At 46.5% G+C, this 15,847-nt stretch overlaps 1 protein-coding gene across 3 annotated transcripts in view; it reads left to right on the top strand.

The window, feature by feature from the left end:
- Positions 1–15,847, top strand: part of itpkb (inositol-trisphosphate 3-kinase B) — a 40,759-nt gene that overhangs the window by 2,794 nt on the left and 22,118 nt on the right. For 2 of the 3 annotated variants that reach the window (XM_056763913.1, XM_056763912.1), the window contains exon 3: positions 3,264–4,509. In XM_056763913.1, coding sequence (XP_056619891.1) covers positions 3,451–4,509 — 1,059 coding nt within the window. In that variant the 5' untranslated portion in view covers positions 3,264–3,450. Of the gene's footprint in view, positions 1–704; positions 973–3,263; positions 4,510–15,847 lie in introns of those variants that run through there. The other variant, XM_056763911.1, reaches the window with a different exon arrangement.

Genomic DNA, 15,847 nt, shown 5'->3' with positions numbered 1-15,847 from the left:
CTATTCAAGGATTATGAGTATTTCCATTACCAGTCAAAGGTCTGGACACACCTATCCGTAATTGTATTATTTTAACATTTTTCACTATTCTAACCATAGCTAACTAAGTTATAGTAACAATGATATTACCCAAATAAAAATACATGTAAATAATTAGCAAAACATGTGAAAATCAAACATTTCATCAACAAAGGTCACTACAATGGAAAGCTACGGGAGGCTACAGTATCTCTTAAATAAAAACTAACTGCATGGAGTTGAACATCTAAAAATCTCTCTAAAATGTTTTTCATATATTCATGCGGGAAAGCGTTTAACTTGTTATACCAACTTCAAAATGCTACAAGGATGGTGGGACGTTTTCTAAACAGAAATCTGATTTAATTTTAATTTTAATTTAAAAATGACGTTTAGTAAATAAACAGATTCTCATGCACACATGCAGACAACATGTCTACAAAAACCAAGCATTTACTGTAAGCCTTCGTATAAAAATATTTTAGAGAAATACCGTAATTCACTCAACTGTGTGAAAACAACTGGTATTGTGCATTTATGCAAATACTCAAAACAAGTAATTTACGCACATCTAAGCTTCATATAAACAACACGCATCAATACAATACATCGCCGAAGCATCATTGTTGTTTCCCTCAATATGTGAAACAGTTCAGTCAGGCTCTGCCTGTTCCGTTGAATTCAGACTCACTGTCATTTTAACTTCCTTCCTGCCTTTTGTACATTAAACAAACACACGGCTCTGACGCGACGTGTCGAACAGCTCCGATCGACTGTTTCAACGCTAGCCGATACAAAGTAACAAAGTTGCGTTTATTTAAATAGACGAAGAGAACTCGCGGAATGTAAGCACGGACGAGCGTCAGTCATTATTCTCCTACGTGTCCAGACGTCGGAAAAACAAGCGTTTAAAGAAAACATAAAGGACTGCAATAAGGATCCGATACACTCGAGGTAACGCTTTCCACTTTTTTGTGAAATGCTGTCAAACTTTAGAGAGATTTGTGTGTGATGCAGAACATGTACGGTAAACATTGTAACATCTTCTGGTCTTATTTAACGTGTGGAGAAAGTTTGGAAGATGTAACGGATCGTATCGTTCATTCAAACGCGGTTAGGGATGACAACAAAACACGCCTGCGCTGTTTTGGAACCTGATAAACCAGACTGTGGTAAAAACAAGTTGTATAAACCTGATTTAAAGTGTGAATCGAGTGTGTACATTTTGCAAGAACTGCTTATGTTTGGGGTCTTTAATCATACTTGTTTATGATCAGAGTGTTAAGTCAGACGTTCATTGGTTCTTAATGTCCATAAACTGCAATTTCGTAGATGGGCTTAGTGATCCCACTTGAGAAAAGGTCTCTTGTTACGCGGAATACAAATGTGTCAGTTGCATCTATTGACTTCACAAGAGAGTCGCCACGTGCTTTCCAGCTCATTCAAATTCAGTGAATGCCAAAGAGTGGGCAGTTCAGTAAAGGGTTTTTTATTGAGATGTTTTTAAGTTTCATGAGGGTCTTCCTTGAAGTCATATTAGTTCTTTATAGATGATTATATTAGAGCCCTGCTGTCATAACAAGCTTTTACACTTGCTCTTAAACAATGAATCCCAGAGGGTTCTGGTAGTCCCATAACTGTTTCATCCGTGACATGGAACGCCTCAAGAAGCATTTGAACTGTCAGGCTTTTAGTGCAGTAATGGACCGTTAAAAATCACTTTGAAGGGTGGTGGCGGGTTTGAGATTTTGAAGACGCATTGTCGCATTCCAACCTTGACTTCTTCCCCTTGAGTTAAAATGCAGGGCACAACCTGCCCGTCCCATTTGACTTTCCTACATAAAGCATGCAATGTTTATATTAAGTCACCCAAAACCACCACCTTTTAATTTAACAAATACATTAATCCTGGAAGTTTGCATATGGGTGCTGCTACGAGAAGATGCGTGTTAAGAAAAACATAGTGTGTGTTTGAACTGAATAAACATAAGCAGTTTTTGTATTTTGGGTGTGCTGCACACATCATTTTTAAGTCGTTGGTCCCACATGGAAAACTTGCAGGAAGTTGTTGCGGTCCATTTGTTACAGCCTTTGATGTAATAAACGTTTCAGTCGAACAAATCCTTTCCCATGTCGTGGCTTGTGCTATAAATGGAAGCGGCTAATCGATACCTGGCTGTTTCTCCTTAAGATGCTCACATGCTTTACATCAGCATATTTCAGGCCTCACAATCATTGTTGTTCGCACGCAAAGTAAAACTTCTCAGAATTTTAGAACTGTTGTGTGCCAATTTCGAATTATTTACCAACTGGCAGAACAATGTAAATGTGATATAATGGTCATGGTATGTGGAATAATTCTTCCAAGGAACCTGATTGTTTTACACCCTCAAGCGTTTGGTGTCTCCCAGGCAAATATAAAAGGTTATGTTGCCCGTGTTTTTGAGTAGCGTGTGTTATAAGTATTTTGAGCATATTTTTCAAATGGAAATAATTCGTCCAGCCCACACACACAAAAAATGTGTAGACTGCAGCACGCAGTGTGATTTAAGAAAGACTTTATTTTAATATGTTTTATATGTCTTTCTACACAGACAACACCATGATGGCAATTAAAACTGCATAATTTTTTAAGAATAAAAGTTTTACAGTAGACAGATTTCGTCTATTTCAGTTAAAGTATAGGCTTGACGGTTTTACCGGCAACATCATAATGAAATATTACGTGGACCAACCACCAAAAAGAATCAATAACTGTTGAGTGGTTTTGATTTGATTTAATACAATTAATATACAATAAGATGTTAATATAAATTAATATTATTATGAATTAAATATAAAATAAATTGTTATAGTACTAGCAACTAGCCAGACCGATAACCAAACACAGACTGGAAGTGAACTTCAAGCCAGCCGTGTGCGTCTTTATTATAAATCAGGAATATATGGAAAATTACTGAAATAGTAAATAATTTGCATTTCAGTCTTTTCATGCAAATAATTTTGATATTCCACAATATGTATTGAGCAATTAAATTCATGCAGACGGCTGTTGAAATGGTTTGCAGAGGCTACCTGTAACAGAAAAGATTAGTCTTAAATGTATTAATGTTAATGCTTACAAAAGATGTAACATTACTTTTTATAAATGTTATCTTTAACAACTTCATCAAAAAATTGGACGGAGTTCTATTTATTAAATTTTTTGACACATTTAACATCTGACTTTCTTGCACTTTCTGCAGCTCTGCTAAGAAGGAACCAGTGGTGGATATAATATCTGAATTAAAGCAAAGGATTCTGGGATTGCATTGTACTCTGCATTCCTGCTTTCCTTCAGTCCCTCCTGATGATGGTTGGCTCCAGAGACCGATGGACTGTGGATGAATAGAACTAAATGGGTGGACAAACGGACAGAACCAACCTGCCACTATGGCAGCTTATGCCCTGAACAGCCTGATAATGATGAACCCCAACAATCTGACCAATAAGAGCAGCCCGCGTTCAGGAAGGCCCGTTCTTCCTGTACCCGATCGTTCTACGTATAACCCGGTGCTGGGGGGTGGCGGAGGATCCTATAGCCCAAGCATCATGAGTCCTGGGTCTCCGGGAAAATCATTTGTCTACCCAACTGTTTCCAGTCCTAGTAGCCCGAGGGCACTTTCTCCATGTCGACGGCCGGAACTGCTGGGGGTGAATGTGGGCAGTCGGGTGCGCAGACTGAGTGGGTCAGATCAGGAGAAAGACCAGGAGAACGATGACCGCCGTGTCGCTCAGCAAATGGAGCTACACTCGGAACTGCAGAATGTAGAGGTGAACAAAAAGGTGGACCTGTTTGAGGCTCACATCTCTGCACGGGCGTACAGCAGAGAGGCTCAGAGAAGCCCATGCATTTCCAGGAGAGCTTCCCCGAACGTCTCCCCGACAGCTCAACTCAGCTTAAACCCAGAGGAAACGCCTCTGGCTTCACAGAACAAGGAACAAGGCATCCCCAAAGAACTGCAAAATGGGAAAGGATTTTGGGACCCGGAGGGGGGGCAGGGGGTCAGTGGTGCAGAGAAGAACGGGGCCGACCCAAATACGGAAGAGGGCGGCCCACTTGAGAGCACATCAGCAGGAACTAAGAGCAAAGCTGACAGCCCTAACGCCAACCCTTCCAGGATTCCAGACATCAGCAACCTCACTGCCGGTGAGCGCTCGGCATATTGGACTGAGACATGTGCTGAGCCAACAGAAACGCAGGGACAGCCTAACGGGAGCACCCCAGAGGTGGCTGCCATCCCCGCTGTCATCATCACAGACCACGGCATGGAAGTCAGCGGGGAGGGCAAGGAGCCCCAAGTCAGCCCTCAACCTTCAAGATCTTTGAGGAAGCTTTCGTCTTCATCTGCTTCTTCAACGGGTTTCTCATCCTCGTGGGAAGAATCGGAGGACGACATCTCCAGTGACACTGAACGCTCCTCAGCCTTCTTACAGACTCAACAGAAAGCGGTAAGCCCACCCTGAATTGTGACCGATTTACTTCTATCACTCTTTTATTTTGGATGCAGGACAGGGGTTTTGTGACTTTCCAGTTTGGTGTCATCGCTATTTCGATTCAGGTTGAAACACGGATGCTAGCAGATGTTTATTATGTTTTATGGTGTCACCTTGATGTTTCACTTAGTCTACACGTGTACGGCGGTGCTTAATTTGTCAATAAGGGAGCCAGACTGCACAAAAAACGACACAATAATAAACACAGCTTTGTCGGTAATAGTGGGAGTTATTTCATTTTCCACAAACAGCTTTGCATTTGTGTAAACAATGTGTCTTGATAATACATGGCACAGACTATGACTTACAAAAACAACCAGCGCTACTTTTGTTTTTACATTTTATACTTCATTTTTCATATGTGCAGGTCAAAGGAAAAAGTTCAGCGGTATGATGTTTCAAATCGACTAAGATATATGCTTGATGTAAATACAGAGGATTGATGTTAGGTACAGATTAGGTAGAGACCAGTCGTTCTCAGTATTTTTTTCAAGTCCATCTACACTGTCCTCACGCCGGGTTCGTCTGTATTCTGCCCAAGTAACTGTTGACATTCTCACATACAAAGGTACTTCTTTGTTGAACTTTTCTGTGCTTCTCAGCCTTTTCTCTGACTTTAGCTGGCCGCCCTTTAAAGAAAATACAAAAGCAGCGTGAGGAACAAACACTGTGTAGTTAGCTCTTTCTATCCTGGTTCTGTTATTACTTTGAGTATTTTTAATTGTGATTTGCACTTTCATACAGTAGACCCACTTTAATTTGAATGTTTAAGAAATCGTTGAGTCTAAATTTAATTTTCTGTCCTTATTTATTCATATTTAAAAACCTGTATTAAATGCGGTCTTCTATGGAAAAACAAGTGTGACCTGTTTTGATCACTAATAAAAGTGAAAATAAACTGGGGCTGTCAAGATATTTTCAAAGTCTTGTGAATGATTTGTTTACAGATCTGAAAGTTCTGTCCCAGTTCTTCACCCTCATACGCTTTCATTTTATTAAAATTAGCGGCCCGGGTATTCTTTGTGTGCTCCACAGAAGGACAAAAATATCCATAAATATTTTGTGTCACACCAGGTTGAGTAAATAATGTTTAAAACAATAATGAATACTTGACTATAATGTTTTACAGCATTTTTGTAACTTGTATCATCAAGCAATAATCACAGAGAAGCGCTTCAAGCCCCACTGCAATGCCTTGTAACACACAATATTATTTGATGTGTTGACTTAAATTCAACTGAAAAATGCAAAGAGCGTGAGACAAATCGAGTCACCCCGCCCCCTTTTAAAATAACCAAAAGCGTTTCGTTTACGGGACACAGTCAGCCTGTCAAAGCTACATTTAACAGAGTAATAGCCACAGTGGTGAAAAAGTCTATTGAAAAGAATATGAAGATCAATGTTACCAGTGATGTTTCATTTGTTATTTACATCGGTGTGTAACACTAGGACTTTTCGTATTCTAATGCTCACTAAAAATTCCCACAATGCACTGCAAAAACCAGCGAGCATCGATGCTCCCTATTGTTCCCTCACCGCAAATCACGTGACAAATTTTGAAGACGTTTAATCGAAATCATAGGAGCCAACTCGATGAACTTCATGAAACACGATGTAACTTTAAAAAAAAAGACAAACACTATTTTATGTTTATGTATAAACCTAATAATCGACCCAATTTGTCCACTGATATGTAACCATGTAATGAAAGTGTTTCTCGAATGTACTTCAACCAGTATTCAAAAATTAAAGAGAGATTTTGGTTTTGCCGATTGTTGGATAATACCAGGTGTGAAGTATAACAGAGTGCTTAAGCAGTCAAGTCACAGGAAAATAAGTGAAAGGTGTCCCAATGAGAATGGAGACGGGGTCCTCACCAGTGCCCATACCCGTGAACACAATATACTGACCCTGCGTTACAATTCGACAACTTACACTACCCCTAATAGTAGGTACTATTAGTGTGTTACAGTAGTAGGTACTTTTGAGTAGATGGAAAAATAGATTGCACAAGCTGGGACATACAAAAAGTAAGCCGAAGTGGCCGTTGTCGCCTAGACAACATGCCCCTGGCCAAAGACACATCAAAATACATTTATTTAAGGTATAAATGTAACGGAACGGTGCAACAGATCCCAAACGCAGGCAGCTTAAGGGTTAACAAAAATACTTGATTTAATAAAACAAACAAACAAAGACGATGAATAATCCAAAATAATAAATCCAATACAAAAAAGGGAAAGTCCACAAGAAAACGTAATCCAAACAGGAATCAGACAAGGGAGAGTAAAACCCACGTACAAAGAACCAAGCAACCAGTAACAATAAATCACAAGAAACGTGAGAATGAGGGGAACATTTAATAGGGAAGCACCTAGAGGATAATTGTACAGGAACAGACAAGACTTAACATTAGCAGGAAGATAATGGGACAGGTTAGGGAGACGAAACACTAAATGGGACACTAACGGAGAAACAAGGGGGCGGAGCTAAACAAAAATCAGGACGACACGTGCCAAAATGTCAAAACATACCGACACGTATCTCCACACAAGACAAAACACACACAAGACATGGTAGTATCACGATCCTGTCCACAAGGCTTCAAACTCAGGACAGGAATGACAGGATCCTGACAATTTAGTCATTCATTATTTCGTATGTAATGTATAATGTATACTTCATTTTTTAATTTAGTGACGCCTCTGATATATATTATTTATTAATGATAACTTAATGATGATAACTCTGCCTACTCGTGGTGAGTTGTGGGTAATATCTGCCGTCAGAGTGTACATCATTCTGCACTTCTAATTTCTAACAGAGGTAGTAGACCATCCAGGAATCTTTGGAATACTATTTTCAACATACTACGATTTTGGACATATAAATTCTACTTTCTAATACTATTAGGATGGATATTATTTGGATTGGAACGTAGGGTGATTCACGATCTCGGGAGCAAGGGAGCTGATCGAGAATTTCGAATGAGAAAAATTGTGGGCGTGGCCTGTTTTTTTATTCCTATTTGATTGGATGTATAAAAACAGCCATTGCATTTTGCAATGGAACAGGCATCAGACTGACAGTTGAAGGGGAGGAGTTAACGTATACTCCGCCCAAGCCGTCAAACTTACGTCATTTTAGATGGATAGTCACTGGAGGGCGGAATTGCATTTTCAGATTTTAATTGAGGATTATGAGTGACCGACATTGGTAAACTATCTGCAATAAATGCTGCAATATTTCATGAAAAATAGGCTTTGTCGTTTTTCATTTCACTGGGTCTTTAAGCCTATACAATCATCTCCTGTGTAACTAACACATGTGACGTAGGTTCTGGGGGTTACTCTTTTCTTTGCGAAATAGTTGCCCTGCTGAGAATTTGTGGCTCCGCCTACTTATGCATGTCACGTTTGCAAACGCATTGAGACACAGCGGCAAGCATGCTGTTGCTGCCGTCACAGAGGACTTCATTGTTTAGACAATGGATGTCACACAGTTCTAAGTTGTAGAATAATGTGTCTCTGCTGGCCACACAAGCACTATGCCGCAGTGACTTATATTTCATGTAAACACACAGTGGAGGAGAGCAAACATCCTATTGTACTGTCTGGTGGAGTGATAGCACTCTCAAAAGTTTGTTTGGCTTTAAAGAGTGGCCACAGGCCATAGATGACTCGATAGCCTTGAACCTGTGATGGAATCTTCGCTATTCCCGGATCTGTGCCATTTATAGTGGATGGACTGTGGAGGGTAGATGTACTGAGAGCCTTATGTGGATTGAATCGGGGAACAGTTAATCAAAGTGAGCTTTGATGTTTAAAGCAAGTGTTCTTGTCTGTGTAAAAAAGTGTTCTTTACTCCCATATCCAAATGCAATAGGAAAACTTTACAATATTTATTTTAGTTTTTTTTTGGTGAACTATTTACTTTCAATTGGTGCATGTCAACACTCCAATGCATAGAAGACTCTTTTTCTTAGTCACATAGTTAATAAAAATAGCACAGTATTAGATGTATTCCACAGAACATTTGTCATTGTGTTCTTTACAGGCTGAGCTTACAGTCTTGGCCAAAAGTGTTTGCAGTGATATAAATAATGGGTTCCCTTTCTGTCGGTCTCTCGACGTTGTGTCGAGAACGACAGATGGGGTTCGCCCTTGAGAACCAATCAACTCTGACTACTATAGAAAAAGGCCAATGAAATTTGGCGAATGCAATTTGCATGCCGGGCTCCGCCCCCGGAAATCCGGTATAAAAGGAGGCCGGCGTGCAGCATTCACTTACCTTTTGTTCTTCAGAGCCATCGCTCATGAGTACAACTCAGGATTCAATCCTCTACAACTACACGCTGGTGCTACGACGTGTTACAGCGGATCGTCCCTTCCTGCAGCGACCTTCCCCTGGGCGTCTCGGCGGTTCCGGAGGTGTTAGAGATTTTTTCTAAAAGTCCTTTTCAGGACTGACTGAGCATTCTCCAGCGCGGCATGTCCCGCTGTTCTCTTGGGTGCGGCACCCTCATCGAGGAGGGGGATGGACACGATCGCTGCATTAGGTGTCTGGGCGTCCAGCACACTGAAGCAGCGTTCGTTGACACATCTGCCTGCACTGCGGGCAGATTGTCATTCAGAAGTTGCGGTCACGGGTGGCTGTCTTCCTACGGGAACCAGCCACCATTTCGTCTGCTACCCGGGCTGTGACATCTGTGGCTACGGCCCCGATGACCACCCACGTTAGCAGCGTTAGTGATACGGGGAACTCTGCGAACGTAAACCCGCCAGCCAAGTGCTCACGGGCCGATCGCACCCCGATTCGCTCTTCTGAACGTTCCCCAACCGGCGGTGGCATACCGTCCGGATCCTCACGCACACACTCGGAAACGATGTGTGACGTAGATGAGATGTCGCTCGCAGCATCGGAGGGAGACTGGCATCCGACTCTGCCGAATCCAAACTCCACCCCCAGCGGTCGAGTTCAGGAGGAAGCAGAAGTGATGTCATCCGTGCTAACCCGGGGATGCGTGGTTCCCGAGGTCGGTGCGCGGTGCAAACCGCGCCCACCCCGGGTGCCATGTTTTTCCCGGAGGTGCATGAGGAGCTGTGTAAAACTTGGAACGCTCCACTCACGGACCGTTCCAGTGAAACCAGCTCCGGCTCCCTTACTTCCCTCGATGGTGAGGCAGCCAAGGACTGCGTCGAGATCCCCCGGGTGGAACGTCCGCCTGCGGTGCACCTGTGCCGCGGACGGCTACCACCTGGGGGGGGATCGACCACTCCTACCGTCCAAAGCACGTAAGACTTCGGCATCACTGGTGTCGAAAGCTTGCGATGTTGCGGGCCAGGCTGCCTCCTCTCTCTATGCCTTGGCCATCCTGCAGGTCCGCCAGGCCAGGGCGTTGAGAGGGCTCCACGAGGGTAAGGCCGACCCGGGTATAATGCAGGATCTCCGTGCCACCGCTGACAGCGCTCTACGGGCGACTAAGGCGGCGGCACGGGCCCTGGGTCGGACGATGTCCACGGTAGTGGTCCAGGAGAGACACCCCCGGCTATACCTTGTGCAGAAGAGTGACAGCAAGGAAGTCCGCTTTCTTGATGCACTCATCTCGCAGGGTGGGTTGTTGGTAACACCGTCGAGGACTGCGCTCAGCAGTTTTTTGACGGCGAAGCAGACAGTGGCAATTAACCACATTTTTTTCACGCCGCGACTCGGCCGCCTACAGGCCTCCGAGATCTCACGTGACGTCTGCTTCCCTGCAACCCAGGACCCTTTCGACATCGGCTCCGGTTCCTGTGCCCCCACAGGCGGCACCCCGGAAGCAGAGGTCGAGGGGGAAACCTCCACCCCGTCAGCAACCTCCTCGCGAGAAGGGACACTGACGGGAAGACCCCAGGGAGAACAACATCGGGCCCGAACCTTCACAGCCACGGCTCTGATCGGTCGGTACGGGACGACTCCTGCCTCGTCACCAAAGCCGGGCCCTTGTTAGGGCTTGGCGCCCACTTACTCAGTGAGTTTTCTGTTCTCCCCGGGTTTACTTGCAGCCGATCGCACACTCCACTGGACTGTGCTCGGCGAACCGACCTCACACCCTGGCGAGGCGTGAGGTCGTACACATACGACAGCCGTCACCACTCTCAAACCGACAGTGCGTGCCGTTGTCCCGCCAGGCAGGTAAGCAGGCGGAGCAAAAACCTTCCCTCCGGGGACTCCCCGCGACATGGTTAGCTCCGCCAGCCGACGAACCACCCCCCGTGGGAATGATGAAGCAGACCGTCCCCTTGGTCACCCTGTCACAGTCCCTGGGAGCTCAAGAGCTGCCCACACTGTCTCGCTGGCTAATGAGGGCGGTCCGTCTTGGTTACTCGATCCAGTTCGCCAGAGACTCACCCAAGTTTCGGGGCATCATCTCTCCCTCTGTCAGAGGCAGGGACGCCTCCGTACTTCGGGTAGAGGTCACCACCCTTCTGGCAAAACAGGCATCGAGTTCGTCCCTCAAAACCAAGATGTTCAGTGGGTCACCACCCACACTTCATCGTTCCCAAGAAAGACGGCGGGTTGCCCCCAAAGGCTGCGTACCCTGAACAGAGCACCTTCACAAGCTGCCATTCAGGGTGCTCACACAGAGGCGCGTCCTGACATCTATGAGGTGTCAGGATTGGTTCGTGGCAATCGACCTGAAGGACGCTTACTTTCATGTCTCGATCCTCCTCGACACCGGCCGTTCCCACGGTTCGCGTGCGAGAGGCGGGCATATCAGTACAGAGTCCTCCCTTTCGGTCTGTCCCTGACCGCCCTTTCTCCCTGAGAGGAGGAAGGCGAGCGGGTACTAAACTATCTCAGCGACTGGCCTATCTTAGCACACTCGCGAGATCTGTTATGTACACAAAGGGACCTGGTGCTCCGGCACCTTGGTCGATTGGGACTCCAGGTCAACCAAGAGAGGGGCAAGCTCTCCCCAGTGCAGAGCATCCTCTTTCTCGGTATGGAACTCAGCTCTGTCACCATGTCGGCACACCTGTCCGCAGTTGTGCCCAACCAGTGTTGAACTGTCTGAAATGAACATTTTAGGCAGACAGCGGTCCCCCTGAAACAATTCAGAGGCTCCTGGGACACATGGCGTCCTCGCGGGTTAATACCCCTCGAGTTGATGCACATGACACCGCTCCAACACTGGTTTCAGAGTCGAGTTCCGAGGAGAGCGTGGCACACCGGCAGCAGGCGCATGGTGATGCCGCCCTGCTGCCGACGCACCATAACCCCTAGTCTTTATGACTTTTTCGACGGACTCAGGTCCCTTTGAGCAGGTTATGAGGCAGGTCGTGGTGACGACTGAAGTCTCCCTGCAGGGGTGCGGTGTAGTGTGCAACGAGCACGCAGGTGGGGTGTTGGACGAACCCCCGCCTGCGCTGGCATATCAATTGCCAAGAGTTGTGGGCTATGCTACTTGCACTGAGCAGGCTACGGCCTCTCGTGCGAGACATGCACGTGCTGTTCCGAGGACAGCACTATAGCTGTAGCGAATACAGATCGTCAGGGTGGCGTTCGCACACAGCAGCTAAACACAACTTGCTCGACGCCTCCTCCGGTGGAGTCAACAGGTGACTCGTTCCCTGCAGGCCACACACCCCGGGCAAACTGAACTAGACAGCCGACGTGCTTTCTCGCCAGTTTATGCCTCGTGGAGAGTGGCGACTCCACCCCCGTGCAGTCCAGCTCATTTGGAGGCTGTTCGGGTAGGCCCAGGTAAAACCTGTTCACCTCCCGTAACACCACCATTTGCCCGCTTGATAGTCCCTGCCCTCGGCACGGATATCCTTGCGCACAGCTGGCCGCGGGATGGGCGGAAGCACACCTTCCCCCCCCAGGAGCCTTCTTGTACAGACTCTGTGCAAGGTCAGGGAGCAGGAGCACCAAGTGTTATTGGTTACACCACACCGGTCTAACCGCACTTGGCCTCAGAGCCGATGCTCTGGACAGCGACTCCCCCTGAACCATTCCCCTGACAGAGGACCTGCTCTCTCAGGGGAAGGACACGTTCTGGCATCCCAGATCAGACCTCTGGAACACCCATGTCTGGTCTCTAGACGGGACGAGAAGATCCTAAGATGGCTACTCCCCCTATACGGCTGAGACCATCACCCAGGCTAGGGCCCCATCTACTAGGCGGTTACACGCCTCTAGACGGTGCCTCTTCTCGTCCTGGTGTCTTTCTCAACGAGAAAGACCCACTGAGGTGCTTGATCAGGATTGTGTTCCCCTCCTCACGAGACTGGAGACTAACATCTCCCTTCCACACTGAAAGTGTATGTAGTCGCTATTGCCACTCATCACGACTCAGTCGGTGGAAAGTTTCTAGGGCAACACGACCTGGTCACCAGGTTCCTAAGCAGCGAGAGGGCGGAATCCGCCTCATCTTCGCTCCATACCCTCTTGGGACTCTAAGTGGTCCTGGGGAGCCTCAGGGCCCCCCAAAGAGCCCCTCGGAGGTTCCGATCTTCCTCATAGAGTAAGACGGCCCTCCTGACGGCGCTCACTTCCTTCAACAGGGTAGGGGACCACCGAGCATCCTCCGTGTCCCTGGATTGCCTTAAACTCGGCCCTGGAAACTCTCACGTTATCTTGAGACCCAGGCCCGGATGCGTGCCCAAGAAGTTCCCACTACTCCCTCCGGGGCCAAGTGGTGAACTTGCAGGCGCTCCCCATAGGGGAGGAAGACCCAACCCGATTAGTGTGTGTCCAGTACGTACTGGACCGCACGCAGAGCTCTGAAGCTCTGACCAGCTCCGTGTCTGTTGGAGGACAGCAGAAGGGGAAGGCTGTCTCCAAACAGAGGCTGGCGCACTGGGTCGTGGACGCCGTTACGACGGCATTCCGATCTCAGAATCTCCCATGCCCATTGGCAGTGAGGGCTCACTCCACACGGAGTTTAGCCACCTCCTGGACACTGGCAGAAGCGCCTCTCTAGCAGACATCTGTAGAGCTGCGGGTTGGGCTATGCCCAAACACCTTCGCAAGGGTTAACAACCTTCGCGTAAACCCGGTGTCAGCCCACGTCCTGCGTGGCGACATGTAGGACTGGCATCCGGGGGGGCGTATGCCTGCGAAAGCACCTTTCCACCCTCTAACAGGTTGGGTCAGTGTGCTATTTACCTTTTCTTCTTACCCGAACACATCGCTAAGAAACTGGTACCTCACCAGCCTCCCTTCTTACCCAGACACTGGTTAAGAATAGGCATTCCATCCATCACCAAACAAGCACCCCCTGGGGGCTGGCTGGGCAGAGCAGCCTTCCCCCTTAGGCCGGGATACCATGTGAGCTATCACAGATAGCTCTAACCGGACCTAGTGCTACCGGACGTCTGTAACACCCCCTCCGTGGGCTGTTCCGTCTGATGTATCCTCATGAGAATGGTTCCCACTCCTGGTAACCCATGAGCTTCCCCAGGTGGGCCTCCACCTCGCGGTTAACTACTCAGTCCGCACGTTCCATGCGTTCTCCTCCAAGGACGAGACCATACCTATATCCACCATATTCCTCCCCACGGGTAGGAGGTGGCCTCTGTAGCGCTTCTCTGATTAAGAGTCGCGCTTACCCGGTGTAAACTGATCTGGACGGCCTCTCGCCTATAGAGAGCTAAGGCCCCGTCCGTGAAAGTTACCGGTCAGGGCTGTACCCATCTTTCTCCAAGAAAGCTCTGGAACCCCCCGACCACCACACTGGAAGGTTACAGTCTCACGAAAGCTTCGAGATGACACGCCCAGGCTTGTTACCGTCGCTTCGCTAGAGAATGTGACGCGATACAGCGTTGTGGCGTTTTCCATAGGCAACCCCATCTGTCGTTCTCGACACAACGTCGAGAGACCGACAGAAAGGGAACGTCTTGGTTACGTATGTAACCTCAGTTCCCTGATGGAGGGAACGAGACGTTGTGTCCCTTATGCCACGAACACGTATCGTATTCTGCTGCAGTTTGAGAGGTCTCAGGCTCTTCAGAACAAAGGTAAGTGAATGCTGCACGCCGGCCTCCTTTTATACCGGATTTCCGGGGGCGGAGCCCGGCATGCAAATTGCATTCGCCAAATTTCATTGGCCTTTTTCTATAGTAGTCAGAGTTGATTGGTTCTCAAGGGCGAACCCCATCTGTCGTTCTCGACACAACGTCTCGTTCCCTCCATCAGGGAACTGAGGTTACATACGTAACCAAGACGTTTTACAAAGTTTATGTTTAAACTGTGTTGGTGTTCATTCCCATTGTTAATAGATTATTGTGCAGAGCGATCCGATGCATTTAAAACTAAATAAGAAAAGCAACTTCCCAGATGTCAATCCCTTAAAGAGAACTTCTGGTCAATTCTCAAAAAGTGAATGGATGAGCCCACAAATTGTGATCAATTCAGAGCACTAATAATACAAGAAACGTCTACTATCAGTCATCTACATCTACATTATCTACAAAAACAGAAGCAGCAAACTTTGCAAAAACACAAAATTTATCTCACTTCCAATATGTTTGGCCGCGACATTAGTTCAGTGTTTTGTCATGTTGTGGATAATTTATTTTCTTAAAGGTGCAGTTTTAGATTTACAAGCTTTATGGCCACTAGCTTTGATTCGGATCAGTATGTGAGTAACATTGTTTTTTCTATTTTTTTAGAACCAAGTATTGTTGTTATTGTAATATTAGCTGTGTGACGGGCAATTTTGAGCGTCATTGTTTATCTGGAACCGCTTTAATATTGTTCTCGTCCAGATACTGGAAAGAGAGAGAGAGAGCACGTTGGCGCTAAAACTGGAGAGAGATTGAGAGTGCGTTTTACTCTTTTACTCAATGGTGAATAAATTTACAGTTAATCCGCGGGTCAAATGCGTTCCGAACCGTAGAGCAAGATCCACTTCACCACTATACCGAGGGGAGAGGAAGAGGAAACGTGCGTTGTCACTTACATTAAAAACAGACATCCGCACTTAAAGTTTTCTGCTAAATTAAAAAAAAATATTTTTTAATTTGACAGTTGCTCAGCTCCCATGGCATCATGGGATAGCTAAGTATCCATCCGATCCACAGTCACGAATCTCCGCAGAACGATTAGTCCATCCGGGTATTTCTCGCATACTGTTTTTTGCATAATGAGGTTTCGGACATACTATTCATGACTCACACTCATTTTCGCCTACTATGTAGTATGGAAGTTGGCAATTTTGGACACAGCCAGTAAGATCTCGCTGAATATAAGAACTTCTTTAGTATTGTATCTAAAAGCATTTCAGGTTGAAACCGCAATAATCTGA

Source organism: Triplophysa dalaica, chromosome 13 (genome assembly GCF_015846415.1).
Source record: "Triplophysa dalaica isolate WHDGS20190420 chromosome 13, ASM1584641v1, whole genome shotgun sequence".
Classification (NCBI taxonomy): domain Eukaryota; kingdom Metazoa; phylum Chordata; class Actinopteri; order Cypriniformes; family Nemacheilidae; genus Triplophysa; species Triplophysa dalaica.
The sequence above is the reverse complement of the archived record's forward strand: the minus strand, read 5'-3'. Positions and strand labels throughout refer to the sequence as shown.